Source organism: Epinephelus lanceolatus, chromosome 13, assembly GCF_041903045.1.
Source record: "Epinephelus lanceolatus isolate andai-2023 chromosome 13, ASM4190304v1, whole genome shotgun sequence".
NCBI lineage: Eukaryota > Metazoa > Chordata > Actinopteri > Perciformes > Serranidae > Epinephelus > Epinephelus lanceolatus.
The window spans coordinates 6,179,603-6,192,483 of NC_135746.1; the positions used below are offsets into that span (position 1 = coordinate 6,179,603).

The 12,881-nt window shown below is 42.2% G+C and overlaps 1 protein-coding gene across 5 annotated transcripts in view; it reads left to right on the forward strand.

Moving 5' to 3' along the window:
- runx2b (RUNX family transcription factor 2b) overlaps positions 1 to 9,208 on the forward strand; it is a 52,887-nt gene extending 43,679 nt beyond the window's left edge. For 4 of the 5 annotated variants that reach the window (XM_078173678.1, XM_078173677.1, XM_033649178.2 and 1 more), the window contains 2 exons: positions 3,266 to 3,427; positions 5,948 to 9,208. In XM_078173678.1, the coding sequence (XP_078029804.1) occupies positions 3,266 to 3,427; positions 5,948 to 6,426 (641 nt within the window). In that variant the 3' untranslated portion in view covers positions 6,427 to 9,208. The remainder of the gene's footprint in view (positions 1 to 3,265; positions 3,428 to 5,947) is intronic. The other variant, XM_033649182.2, reaches the window with a different exon arrangement.
- The last annotated feature ends 3,673 nt before the right edge of the window (positions 9,209 to 12,881 follow it).

The following is a 12,881-nucleotide window of genomic DNA, read 5'->3' on the forward strand; positions in this document are numbered from 1 at the left end:
ATGTTTTTCACATTGTATATAACACCCAAACTGCCAAGCAAATCTAAATATAGCATTCGCTGAAGATGTAGGTACATCTGATATGCCCCACACATCTGAACAATGACCTAAAGGATATCACTGAATGAGCTGAGTCATGAACTGAGTCACAAACTAAGCAGCATTTACTATATGTAAGGTGAAATATCAAACCCCAACTGGAGCCACGTGTGTGTCCTGATGGGACCACAGAGCAGAACAGAATGCCTCGTGCAGTATGAGATCGTCTGTCTTTCTCTACTCCGTCACTATCTACATCCTAGAAGGTAACACCATCTGTCACGGTTCAGGATGGCTGCTACCTGATCACCCACACCTCTGGAGGCTCGTCACAGGTCGTCATTTAGCTCTTAGTTACTCTCTGGCATGGCTTTGTAGTGTTACTTAGAGGATCATTTGAGGGATGGTTAAACAGCGTAGCAGTGTGGCGGCGCGCGGAGAGTATCATACACTGGATTGGATATTAATTGCATGTCAGCAAACTGCTTCTCAAGTCTAAATATTTTGAGGTGAATCTTGAACTTTATATCCGAGGGCAGTCTTTTGGATTAGAGAGGTGGTTCCCAACCTTTTCTGTCTGACGTACCCCCACAGCCCCATCACATGAACCCAAGTACCCTTTCATCTGCACCATCCGTCATATTCCACATTTGTTTGTTTAAACTGATTTTAATCTGGAAATTATTTCAGGCTATTAATTACATAAAAGTGTTTAATGTCTTCATACAGTTGAACAGTTATGAGGTTGGTTTAGTTGTGTTTGCGTTCTTACTATGAACCACTAGAAGTGGCAGCTGGATGTTTAGCCTTTATTCCTTACTTAAAGCCGCTTTAACCCCCTTCCATCCTTTTCAGCTATTTTAACTGTTTATCCTTTACTAACTTTGTCAACTGTTCATCCATCATTTTCAGCTAACTATTTTAACTGTAATTCCATTACTTTTAACCAATTATTTTATTTGTTTTCATCAACACAAGTTGATGAATATAACAATATTTATAGATGGATGCTTTTCCATAACCTTGCCTACAAACTCCATTAGTCAAAGTCTTCTCTAAATTAGTTTTTATCTGTTTCTTTTAGCTAAATATTTCAACTGTCTTTTGTTACCTTTTTGCTAACTGTTTCAACTAGTTTTCCTTTACTCTAACTATTAAAACTGTTTTTCTGCTTGTTAAACTATTTCAACTGTCTTTCCGTTACTGTTAGCTAACTATTTTTAAACTGTTTTTCCAATACTTTTAGCTAACTGTTTGAACTGTCTCTTTTATTTTTCGCTGTTTCACCTGTCTTTCCGTTACTTTTAGCTAACTCTTTCAACTGTCTCTCAGTTACTTTTTGCTAACTGTTTTGCCCATTTTTCTGTTACTTTTAGCTAACTATTTTTAAACTGTTTTTCCAATACTTACCAATAACTATTTCAACTGTTAATGTGTTTGGGCTTTCTCACTTTTTTATCCATTGCCTTAAGCCAGCTATTTTACCTGTTTTTCAATTACTTTCAGCTAACTCTTTCAACTGTTTTCCTGTTACTTGTAGCTAACTATTTCAGCTGTTTATCTGTTACTTTTAGCTATTTCACCCTTTTTTCAATTAGTTTCAGCTAACTCTTTCAACTGTGTTTTGGTTACTTCTAGCTAACTCTTTCAACTGTTTTTCCGTTACTTTTAGCTAACTATTTCAGCTGTTTTCCTGTTACTTGTAGCTAACTATTTCAGCTGTTTTCCTGTTTGTTTGTTTTTAGCTAAGTCTTTCAACTGTTTTTCGGTTAATTTTAGCTAACTTTTTCCAACTGTTTTTCCGTTACTTTTAGCTAACTATTTCAACTGTTTTCCTGTTACTTGTAGCTAACTATTTCAGCTGTTTTCCTGTTACTTGTAGCTAACTATTTCAATTGTTTTCCTGTTACTTTTAGCTAACTATTTCAATTGTTTTCCTGTTAATTTTAGCTAACTTTTTCCAACTGTTTTTCCATTACTTTTAGCTAACTATTTCAACTGTTTTCCTGTTACTTGTAGCTAACTATTTCAACTGTTTTCCTGTTACTTGTAGCTAACTATTTCAATTGTTTTCCTGTTACTTGTAGCTAACTATTTCAACTGTTTTCCTGTTACTTTTAGCTAACTCTTTCAACTGTTTTTCGGTTACTTCTAGCTAACTATTTCAACTGTTTTCCTGTTACTTGTAGCTAACTATTTCAGCTGTTTTCCTGTTTTGTTTTGTTTTTTAGCTAAGTCTTTCAACTGTTTTTCGGTTACTTTTAGCTAACTTTTTCCAACTGTTTTTCCATTACTTTTAGCTCAATATTTCAACTGTTTATCCACTACTTTAAGCCGACTATTACAACTGTTTTACGTTACTTTTAGCTAACTATTTCAACTATTTTTCCATTAACTTTAGCGAACTATTTAAACTGTTTTTCTGTTCTTTGTAGCTACCTCTTTCAACTGTTTATCCACCTTTAAGTGAACTATTTAGTCTCTTATCTGTTACTTTTAGCTAACCGTTCTTTTGTTGGCTTGCTAACAACTTTTCACACACTTTGGCAACACATTGTGTTCAGGAATTACAGCTCACTCAGTATGTGGATATAAAAAAATCAAATCTTAGTTTGTTATTTTAAATAAGCTAAACAAGTCTACAGTTTTTCCACACATCCCCTGGCAAGTGCCCTGGTTGGGAATCACTGAATTAGACACTTCATCATAACACATAAAAATAGCTCGTATACAATCCATTATAGACCAACTTTCATGCTCTACAGTAGTTTTGCAGCACAGACACACACAGTAAAGTGTGTGTGCGGCTTTTATGTTTTTTGGTTGTGTGCTGGTGTGTTTATGCCCTGGGTGTGTGCCAGCAAGGCTCTCTGTGCCTCAGCTGCAAGCACAATGTTTTATAAGGCAAACAGGAAGATCTTCTCTTCGAAGGTAAACATTAGATGTGTCATTATGGAGGATGTTGCATAACGCAGCCAACTGATACTTACCTCCAAACCTAAGCACAGAGAAACAGACACTAATAATGTCCACAGTTGTTGAGAATGTTATTGTCAATTTGCTACCCATTATACAAAGAAAAAAAGCAGAGCATTTGAACCAGCTGATGGGCCTCTGATAATTATTCTTTCTTTCTTTCCCTGTCTGTCTTTTTCTCTTTGTATATCTGTCTGGGCTGTTTTTCTCCTTCCTCCTTTCCTTGCCTCGCTTCTCTTCTCCCCATCAGACCCTCGTCAGTCCCAGTCCTCTCCTCCTTGGTCGTATGAACAGACGTACCCGTCCTACCTGAGTCCAATGGCGTCCCCCTCAGTCCACTCCACCACCCCCCTCTCCTCCAGCCGAGGCACGGGCCTGCCTGCCATCAGTGACGTGCCTAGACGATTGCCAGGTAGAACCACTGCTCCGCCACTGTGTCAAACCACCCAGATAATCTCTTTGTCCCATCAGGACTGCCTAAACTGCCATGAATAATCCAGATAATACATTTCTTATCCAGTAGAATTAGGGAAGGGGAGCGAGAAAGACAGACGTGCATGCACACAGACATAAACAAAGACTACACGAAGCATCTCAGACTAATACAGCATAGCGAGCTGCTATTAGCTCACTCTCAAATGAGAGGAATGAGGCATGTAGTCAGAGTCGGACTGTCTCTCCAGAGAGCGGTTTGGATGGCGTGGATGACAGTGGAGGAAAAAACGATTGTTTCCGTTTTTTCTTCGCTCCAAGCCTTTGATCCCAGAGGAGTATGGGTAATAACAGGCCTGGGGATAATAACAGGCTCGTGACTGACAAATAAAGTGTCTTTATAGCAATACACTGCTCTCACAAGGCATTCTGGGTAATTGCATTAGCCAGTCTGTTTGCCGTAGCGGCAGCATCTGTGTTCCAATTTGTCTCTGTTTTTCCCCCAATGTGAAAGCTCCTTTAAACTCCCTACATGCCGCCAGACAAGTTTCTCCCCCGTACACCTGTTTGACTCACTGCCATGAGAGGTTTTTTTCTACCCTACTTTTTTTCCCTCTGTTTTCTTGTGCTAACGTACTACACCCTCCTGTGTGTGTGTGTGCGTGTGTGTGTGCCCCGAGCGAGGGTGAGTGATTACGCGACGCGGCCTGTGTGACTCTGCATTAGAGAGGGTTTAAAATCCAGCCAGCTGCCTTGTCAGCTTTGATTAGTTTGGTCTTTCCCTTCAACTTTCATCTCACGAGCGTCAGGCTTTGTTCTCAAAGCACACGCATCAACACAGGCCCGAACCTCGCCTGCCGCCTTCACCCACTTGCACACCTCGAGCACTTAATGCCTTCTAAGTGATGTGACTAAGGCCCTCAGATCTCTGGAGATCATGTTGACACCTCGCCAGGCTGCTCTGTAACAGTATCCAGCCACAGAACATACCGACAAGTACAAGCAGAAGCTGATATGGATGCTCCAGTGCAAACTCTGCGCCGGCCCTCCCCTTCCGCACACACCTTCACACAGCTCGTGTTGAAATGTTGCAGCGGATAAGACGTGGTTACAAAAGTTCATCAGTTAAGTCAAACACCTAATTCGGAAGTGATGCTCTAGAGTTTGTAAAGTCCTTTTTGCCTATTTAGGCATTGTTCCACTTTGGTTTCATTTAAACTAATAAAGCTGGATCTGGCTCATCATCACAGGCCCCTTTGAGCACTAAAACAGGTCCAAATGTTAAAAGCAGGAGTCAGGAGTTTATTGAACAGCGCCGGTCACGTCTGAGATCACACTGCTTCTCTACAGCGGAGACAATCACCTACTATTTCTATTAGAATCAAACGGATCTTGTGGAAAGAGGAAGTTTAAAGGCCTTAATTGGCAGCATATGCTATCTGACGCTAGCGACAAACCCGGCTTCGCAATTCTTCCCTGCACATAAACACTGCGTCCCCCCCTCCCCTCCTCTTCCCCGCCACCCCTTGTCCTTTCGCAGCAGACATGGTGACACGGAAGACGCCTGGTGATTTATGATAAGAGCGCCATGGCTGGACTAAACCACTGAGAGGAGACGGGAGGGAGGGAGCGCGAGAGGGGGAGGACCTCCTATTCTCCTTAAACTCTGCGCCCAGCGCGAACCTCGCCACAGCCAGTTAGTGGTTTTTGGGTATTTTTTAAGGGATGAAGCGAAGAGAGGAACGAAGGGTGAGATGGAGCAGCTCCTTCTCGGCTCTCTCTCTCTCACGCGCGTGCACACGTACACACACACGCTGGAGCCGATGGGAGGCGAGGAGAGGAGCCACATCAGAGCTCAGCCCTGCCTCATTATGGATCTCATGGAAACTGTTTCTGCTCAAAGTGTTTCCACATGTGCAGCTCCTGATTCATCCCAACTGCTTTTTTATGTGCATACAGTATTCACACACATACGCACCCCCCACCCACACACACACACCGTTTGCACACACACATTTGCATGCATAAATAGTTATACAGATACACATGCGCCAACACACACACAGAAACATAAATATGCAGAGGCATAAACATATAAAGGCATACGCCTGTGTGGGACTTCACTCATGTGTTTGTGAACTTTATCAAGAGTTTACATGAAAAACACAAGTTGATGAATATAACAATATTTATAGATGGATGCTTTTCCATAACCGTGCCCACAAACTCCATTAGTCAAAGTCTTTTCTAAATTAGTTAATACACATATCTGGCTCGGAATATTCGATTACATACAATTTAATTTACTACTGTTTCCTTTCTCAGGGGACTTATTTGTTAAATTCGATTACTCGACAAGACAATGTGCTAAATAGTTTAAGAGTCCAAAGCCACAGTGAAGATAATCAAAACTGACAGACTGGTGGTTATTTCGGCGTGCATGATCGTATCTGCTATGCTGTTGAATCCTAAATATATGGATGTCTCTGTGTGTCTGTAGGTACCTCTGACCTGAGCCCATTCCCCGGTCAGTTCGAGCGTCAGTTCCCGGGCCTCTCCTCCCTCACTGAGAGCCGTTTCTCCAGCCCTCGGATGCACTACCCAGCCACCTTCACCTACACCCCGCCCGTCACCTCGGCCATGTCGCTGGGCAGCGCCCACTACCACACCTACCTTCCCCCTCCATACCCGGGCTCCACCCAGAGTCAGAGCGGACCCTTCCAGACCAGCAGCACGCCCTATCTCTACTACGGCGCTTCCTCCGGCTCGTACCAGTTCTCCATGGTTCCCGGCGGGGATCGCTCGCCGTCCAGGATGATCCCGCCTTGCACTAGCGCCTCCACGGGCACCTCCCTGGTGAACCCCAACCTGCCCAGCCAGACGGAGGGAGGGGTGGACGGCGACGGGAGCCACAGTAACTCCCCAACTGTCCTCAACCCTGGAGGCCGCATGGATGAAGCTGTCTGGAGGCCATATTGAAGAAAACCAAGGGGGCGGAGATAAGAAGTCAACTGATGTCATGGTTTGAAAGCACAAAACCTTTTTTTATTGAAAAGGGGATTTTTGAGCTCTCATCAGCTATCTCTTCATTTTGCTCGGAAATTAAGGTTGAGATAAAAAACAAAAACAGACCAGACTTGTATGGACTCGTCTTCCTGGAATGTGTTTTGACCAAGGCACTACAAAGGGAGTCATTCTCACAGCAATAATGAGAAAGACAATTTTGGTTTACTAGGCCCAAGTGGATGAGACTTTATTTCAGTTTTATTATAATCCACAAGCTTCAAGGGATGCTTCAACAATATTTGTAAAAGACTGCCTCTTTTGTATAGTGTTTGTATTTCAATAAGGCTTTTTGCAGAGCATGTTTTTGTACTACGACAATATCAAGATGCAAGTTAGGCACTGAGTAGCAAGTGATGAGAGTAACACATATGTTACCTTAAGTGGTATGGACAGTAAATTTGCTTTAAACCAATTAATTTAACTTGTATATTGTGGGTGAAACGTTGGTGTAGATTGAGGCGTTTTCTTAGTTTTAACTTATAAAGCCATAAATTATGTATTGTATTTGAAACTTGAGTCAAAGAAGTGTAATCTGAATATTTTTGATGCATCTGTATGACTAAGTTAAAATGATTTTTTCTTTTTTGATAGGTAATTTAAGAGAGTGAGAGGTTTAATTGTTTTTGTCGTACCCAAAGATTTAAATCGTTTCGAATATGAAATGTAATTTCCAAAGAGTATTGCAACATGTTTCTTCTGGTGTAACTTTCAGTTTAACTGCTCCACGCGTTAAGAGCCCAACATCCTCGCTAGGCGTTGACACACATTTGGCTTGGTATTAAACCTTTGGTATTTATTGAGCAATAACTTGTATTGTGCCTCTTGGCAACATACCATGAAAGAGAGCTTCAATGGGGAAAAATAATTATCCGTCGGGGAAATTCTGCTTGATTTCTTTAGTTTGTCTCGTCTGACATGCTCACAGATACATGTGTATCCTCTCGTCCAAATAAGAAATGGTACATTTATACACGAACTGACATGTAGCCCAAAGATGATTTTTGGCGGTGCCACGCCTTGTGGTGCACGCCACAGCAGCAGGTCAGACTTTTAAGGTTCAGTTACTTTATGATACATGAACTCCTCAAGACTGGAATAATCCCTGGATGATCTCAAGTCTCACAGATATGCGTATTTTCATTTTCATATCCAGTCCGGCTGTCAAGATTATAGAGAAACATGCCAAGTCTATCACAGCTTTCATATCATGTGCAAAAGATGGCTTTGAAAAAGTTTGTCTTAGTGTGTGACACACACGGGTACTGTCTTTGTTTGTTTCTTTGCTTCTTTCTCTTTCGGTCTCTGAAAAGGATATATCACAGTTAAAGACAAAAGAGAGACTGTGACATTCCTTCAGACTTTTATTTATTTTCCTTTGTTTTTAAATTTGCTTTTGTTGGAATGGTTTACCAAACAGATCTGTGTCGTCCTCGCATACCAGTGTCACAATCTCAAACCATTCTGTGGCTCCAGTATGACGGGAGGTCTGATATTTTCCAATTTGAAATTACTATGTGAGATTTAAAAAGAGAAGTGTTGGCGTTAGAGGAAAAAAAAGTGCAAAAACCGAGGTGATTGGACGCAGCTGCTGGCAGCAAACTGGTAACCAAAAAATATGGGAGACTTGTGTATGTTTGTTTCATAAAGCACTTATTTCTTGTTTTATTTCTAGCAGCACTTGCGGCAGGCTGCCAGCAGGGCTCGTGGTTTTGGTCCTCAGTGCAGATATAACACCACTGGAGTCACACACACACACATATACACACTCAGAATGGATAACACTTGGCCAAACAAGCCATTTACATTGGAGTTGAATCTGATCTCACAAGGCAGTTGGTATTTGTTAAAAAAAAAGCATTTCTCTTGCTTTCATACAATATGATATTCAGTGCATGTAGGTAATATAATAACCCAATTTGAAAAAGCTGAGAAAAACACGGGCCTGTCCAAGGATCAGGCTTCAAGCTTTTCATTGAAGGTTTGCACGCAGTGCCTCTTTCCCCGTCTCTGCAGAGGATGTTCTGAACTCACTTAATGGAATTGAACATGTCACAGTACATTTCCCCGACTGCCCCGGCCCAAACGAAAAGTCTTTTTGCTGTTACAGTGTAACGTAAGAAAGCAAATAAAAACCTTTTAGATTGTTGTGATTTTACAGCTTTTTTCCAACTACGAATTTGTCCAGTGTCTCCATAGTAACGATGCACATCTGTGGGAATTTTTTTTTTTTTCATCCGCTTCTTTCTTTCCAAACTGAACAGGAAATGGTCTTTTAAAAACTGTTTACACATCAATGCAGCACTGACATCCCATTTTGTCCTCATCTGCTTTTGTTTGTGTTGTTCATCCTCCTTTCTTTGCTTCGGTTAAATGTTGCGTCATCACAAAGCCTTGTATTATTTAATGATCAACATGTATGATATCCAGGAACCATTACCTTACCCTGCTCTTATGTAAAGTTTACTTGTTATGTCTTTTGTTGTGCTTCTTCTCTCATGAACACTTGTCAGGAAACTGAAACTAATGGAGACTCCATTAGGATTTGCTGGTACGTTTCATAAAGATCATCAAGTGAGTTGTTTTTTGTTGTTGTTTTTTTAAAGGGACAAACAGACCTGACAACAGTGAGTGAAATTGGCATTGTGATTGTACATTTTGTCTATTTTAAGAATAAAATAGGAATTTTGTAACTTAATTTTCCCTCTTAATCTCCTCTGTCGTCTGAAACAACAGGGCACATAGTGTTTAGATTTTCACGTCTGCTGAATTTTCATTTAAAGTGCCCCTCAGCTTAAAAATGTGTTTGCTTTTTGTGATTTAATGAACAATGTCTGTGCAGAGTTTGACAGTAACAGACTGTTTTCACGCTTATCTGCTTGAAGGGGAAAGTTTCTTTGTTTCTTTGTTGACTTGAAAACTGTTTGAGATGTGTTTGAACGAGCAGGAAATTGTGACATCACAACTAGCCAGTCATGGTTCTTCTGCAACTTACCCAAGTGTGATGTGGAGACCTGAAGCATCCAGTTCACCAACACTGAGAACGGACTTTCAGTGAACTGGGACACATCTTTTCTCCAGGTTTTGAAATGAACAATATTTACATATTCATAGATTTTAAATTTTGATAAAGGAGAAGCAGATGTGTGCTTTTAAGATTTTTTTACAAGGTAATTTAACTTTTTCAAAAACAACCTTTCTTTTTATTTTTGAGACTTTTTCCCCTGTGCCTAACTGATAGCTAGAGAGACAGCCTGGGTTGGACTCAAACCCAGGCTGGTGCCAGGCCATTGTTCCAACGGCCCAAGATTCTGAAGCCTCATTAGTCTGAAAAATGTCCCGTTGGACTGAAATCCTTTTTCTCCATCAGCCTGTTGCCCAAAAAACAAACGGCCATTGCTCCGAAGTCGTGTTTCTCTAAAAACTATTGCTGTACTTAGCTCAGAATTATGCCAGTCCTGTCAGATTTGGCAGTTTAGTATCGACTACTTGTCCTTTTTTCCATGTAGAGTGTGAGTGTTTGAACAGGGTTGGGCAGGATCTTCGCGTAAACAAACTAACTGCGCTGTCAACAGGACAGAAAAGTGCTTTGGCGACACGAGATATCAAACAAAAACCAGAGATTGTGTCATATTAAGCTGCTGTGCGCTGTACTGTAAATTCACCACCAGACAAAGCTTCTCCTCCTCGAGGCAGCTGCCTCTGTGTCCTCAGCTGCCTGTAGCCAAAGAGCACTGTGAAAGAGAGGAGCGCTCACTCTGCAGCTAAATCTGGGGAACAAAACGTCCGTGCACACTAACGGACATAAACAAAAACAAACCACTTGAAGGAGAGGTCTCCGACTGATGATTTGACTCTCCAGCATTCAGGGATCGATCAATCACTGGTGTTTTTATTGACCCTTCACGGCGTTTGAGTTACCGAATGTGGGTTTTTTAGCCAAAACATGATCTTTTCCAAGCCTTAACCAAATGTTTTTTGTGCCTAAACCTAACCACACATTCACCACATTGTTCTTGACAAATGTAATGAATCGATGGTTTACAGACATGTACGATGCGAACGTATTTCCTGGCGACTGGGTTGTCCAACTAACTGCAGGGAGTTTGCATTTTCGGAGAAATGGGCTGTCGAACCAATGGGATGTTTTTCAGTCTAACAGTGCTTCGGAATTTTTGGCTGTCAGGCCGCCACGGTATAAGACTCAGCCTTACACCTTGTTTCCACACAGTGTTGTGTCTCTTTTTTGGTATACAGAGTACAAGGAAATAGATCTCTGTATGGACAGATAAAAATAGCACCGCAGAAATGGCAGAAAAGTTAGTTTTCAGTGTATTTTCGCGTCCAATTTTGTAGCCGTAACATTAGCACGGAGCAAAACAGAGACATAAACAGGACCATTAATGAATGGCGACAAATAATAGAGGAGGTCGGCCTGTCAGGTGTGTAGCCAGCTATTTTTAAATATTTTGTTAAAAGACGTATGAACCACTATGCGTCTTTATGTTACATAGCTAGCATGCTACCAACATTAGCTAGCTAAACATGCCATCGAACTTTACACTTAGAAAAAATGTATAAATAGAGCTGTGTTACATTCATGAATCTGTCGGCTAATTGATTTTATGCTAACTTCCTGTTGTGCAAGGTATATGATCCGTTTGAAATCTGCTGCAAAAGTTTTTTAAACGAACTCGAGGCATTTTCCAGAAAGAAAAAAATGGCTGGAGGAGTTTTGCAAACAGTAGAGATCACTGAGGTACAATGAACAGACTCCCAGTTGACTCGCATACATACACAGAGGTGTGTGGAAATGAGGCGTTAATGGTACACGCTCTACCCAGTGAGCTATCGAAAAGGACTTTTCATTTAAAAAAGGGTTATGTATGTGTCTAGAGCTCATCCACCATATTTTCTCGGTATTTAAATTAAATTTCCCGTCTGCTGAACTTCCATTTAAATCTAAAGGGCCCCCACTGAGCACACTCTGATTCTCCAAGAACATTTAGCGGTGTCATCACTCGTTTAATCTTTTGTGAAACAGTTAACAAGCTGATCTCCGAGGCGTGTTGGACGCAGGAAGCCCATTTAGCGGTGTCATCTCTGGTCTGCCGCTCCGTCTGCACCAACATTGTCTTTGGACGGGGACTAAGGCGGGCTGGGGCCTCGGCATGCTCAGCCAGACTACTACTGCCACTGCCACTGCCATGGCTTCATTTCAAAGGTACACTGGGAAACCAGAGAGATGGAGACAGGAACAGAGACAGGGAGACCCAGGGAAGCTGTTTTACATTATTCCAAGACATAATAGAGCCAATCTCCGTGTGCGCACACTCACGTACACACGCTGAAACAGAAAGGGAGAAGAGAAGAGAAGGCAAGCTGCACCATCCCATGTGTTTTTTTAAGGTTCAGATTGGGAACATTCTCGGGATTTCCCTGAATATAGATTGCGTGGAAAAAGCTCCCGCTGGTTTCAGGTTCACATTCACAGCGTTCTCAGCCATGGCTAGCAATTATAGTAATGAACTCCGGAGGAGCAACGGGACCCAGACACCCGGAGAAATTAGCATAATGTCCTGCATGCATGGGAGAGACAGCAGAGCCCAGGCAGACTCATTTAAGAGGGACTGGTATGGAGTTTTTGTCCCTGTTGAAGTTGGTGGTTGAACATGATGCCAGCGATGATGTGCCCTTGATTTTTATTCCAGGTTGTAAGCAGTCCTGCAGCAGCAGCAGCAGCAGACCGCACACCCTTCCTTATGTTATGCAATCACCAGAGAGGAATACAAACAGGAGTTTATGAGGAGATAAAACCACTCCAATCAGATGACTGCACACACACACACAGCTGACGGCCCATACAAACTGTTTACTTGACCCCTACAAAGGTTTCAGAGGAGCAGCTCAGGCGGGAAGTGATCCTCAAGGGTCCCATACCACTCACAGAGCTGTATATCTCTGTCTATGTTTCCGTCTCCACTAACAGGGCTGTGTGTGGTGTGTGTGTGCGCATGTGTGTGTGTGTTTTCTTCAGGACTCCATGCATCTTGATTTCTCATTTAGTCCCGAGATAAACTCAGGGGCAGGCCTCGACTGTCGAATCAGTGTGAAGCTCTGACCTCCCTGAACCTTCCTAATCTGATGTCATCTGATCTTAACCAATGGCGATGGGCCATCTCGACGTCTCAGAGGAAGACCATCTTGAGCTCGGCCCATGCCCACCAGAAAACACCCAAAACTGATCTTAATGTGATCTGATCGTAATTGAGCAACCCCCCCCCCCCCCCCCCCCCCCGCCCTCCCACACACTCACTCCAGGAGGATTTCAAACTGAGTCAACAATAACTGTGTACTTTGGCGCACTCTAG